Below are 680 nucleotides of genomic sequence, written 5' to 3' on the forward strand. Positions count from 1 at the left end.
GTAGCATGTAGTATATAACAATGATTAGGTAGTATATATACAAATTTTTAGGTAGTATGTATCATTTTTTGAGTATGCTTTTTTTTACATATAAATATGTACGTATTTCACAAATATAACAAAAACTATGGGCTCATATGCAATTTTTTCATGTAACTTGTTTTGAAATATCTTAGATATAGTATACGAACATATTTAAAATAATAAAATAGTATATATAGTACCAGATGCTAGTATATGAGACATGTGAGGTAACTACCACCGGGTGGTAGGATGGATTTTTCATATATATATATATATATATATATATATAGGGTGGGTCTATTATGATAGCACCCCTTAAGAGCCTTATTCTGCTAATAGTAGCTTATTCTGCTAACACACACGACTGCTTCTTCCTCCTACCGCGCACGAGCCCCCCCAAATCCCTCACCTTCTTCTCCAACCGACCCCCTCAACCTCCCACGCCGCCACGCTCTGAGCGCCAGGCCGCCGCTAGCCCTACTCTCGACCGAAGCGAACCACACCTCCCCAACTTATCTTCCTCCCAGTCCACCCCACCCCGCGCCCACCCACTCCCATCCCCACCTTCTTCTATGCCCACCTGGCCGCCGTGCCCACCCCCTCCACCTTCTTCCCTCCCTCTCCACCACCCACGGCGGTACTCCCTCAGCCACCGG

General features: G+C 44.7%; 1 protein-coding gene across 1 annotated transcript in view; it reads left to right on the top strand.

Annotated features, from left to right (window-relative positions):
* Window positions 1-363: 363 nt before the first annotated feature.
* The window catches only part of LOC123069238 (probable transcription factor GLK1), a gene marked incomplete in the record, with an annotated part of 2,066 nt that continues 1,749 nt past the window's right edge, over window positions 364-680 (top strand). The window contains 1 exon segment of the mRNA XM_044492036.1: window positions 364-680. Coding sequence (XP_044347971.1) covers window positions 597-680 — 84 coding nt within the window.

This window comes from Triticum aestivum, chromosome 3B (genome assembly GCF_018294505.1).
Source record: "Triticum aestivum cultivar Chinese Spring chromosome 3B, IWGSC CS RefSeq v2.1, whole genome shotgun sequence".
Lineage (NCBI taxonomy): Eukaryota > Viridiplantae > Streptophyta > Magnoliopsida > Poales > Poaceae > Triticum > Triticum aestivum.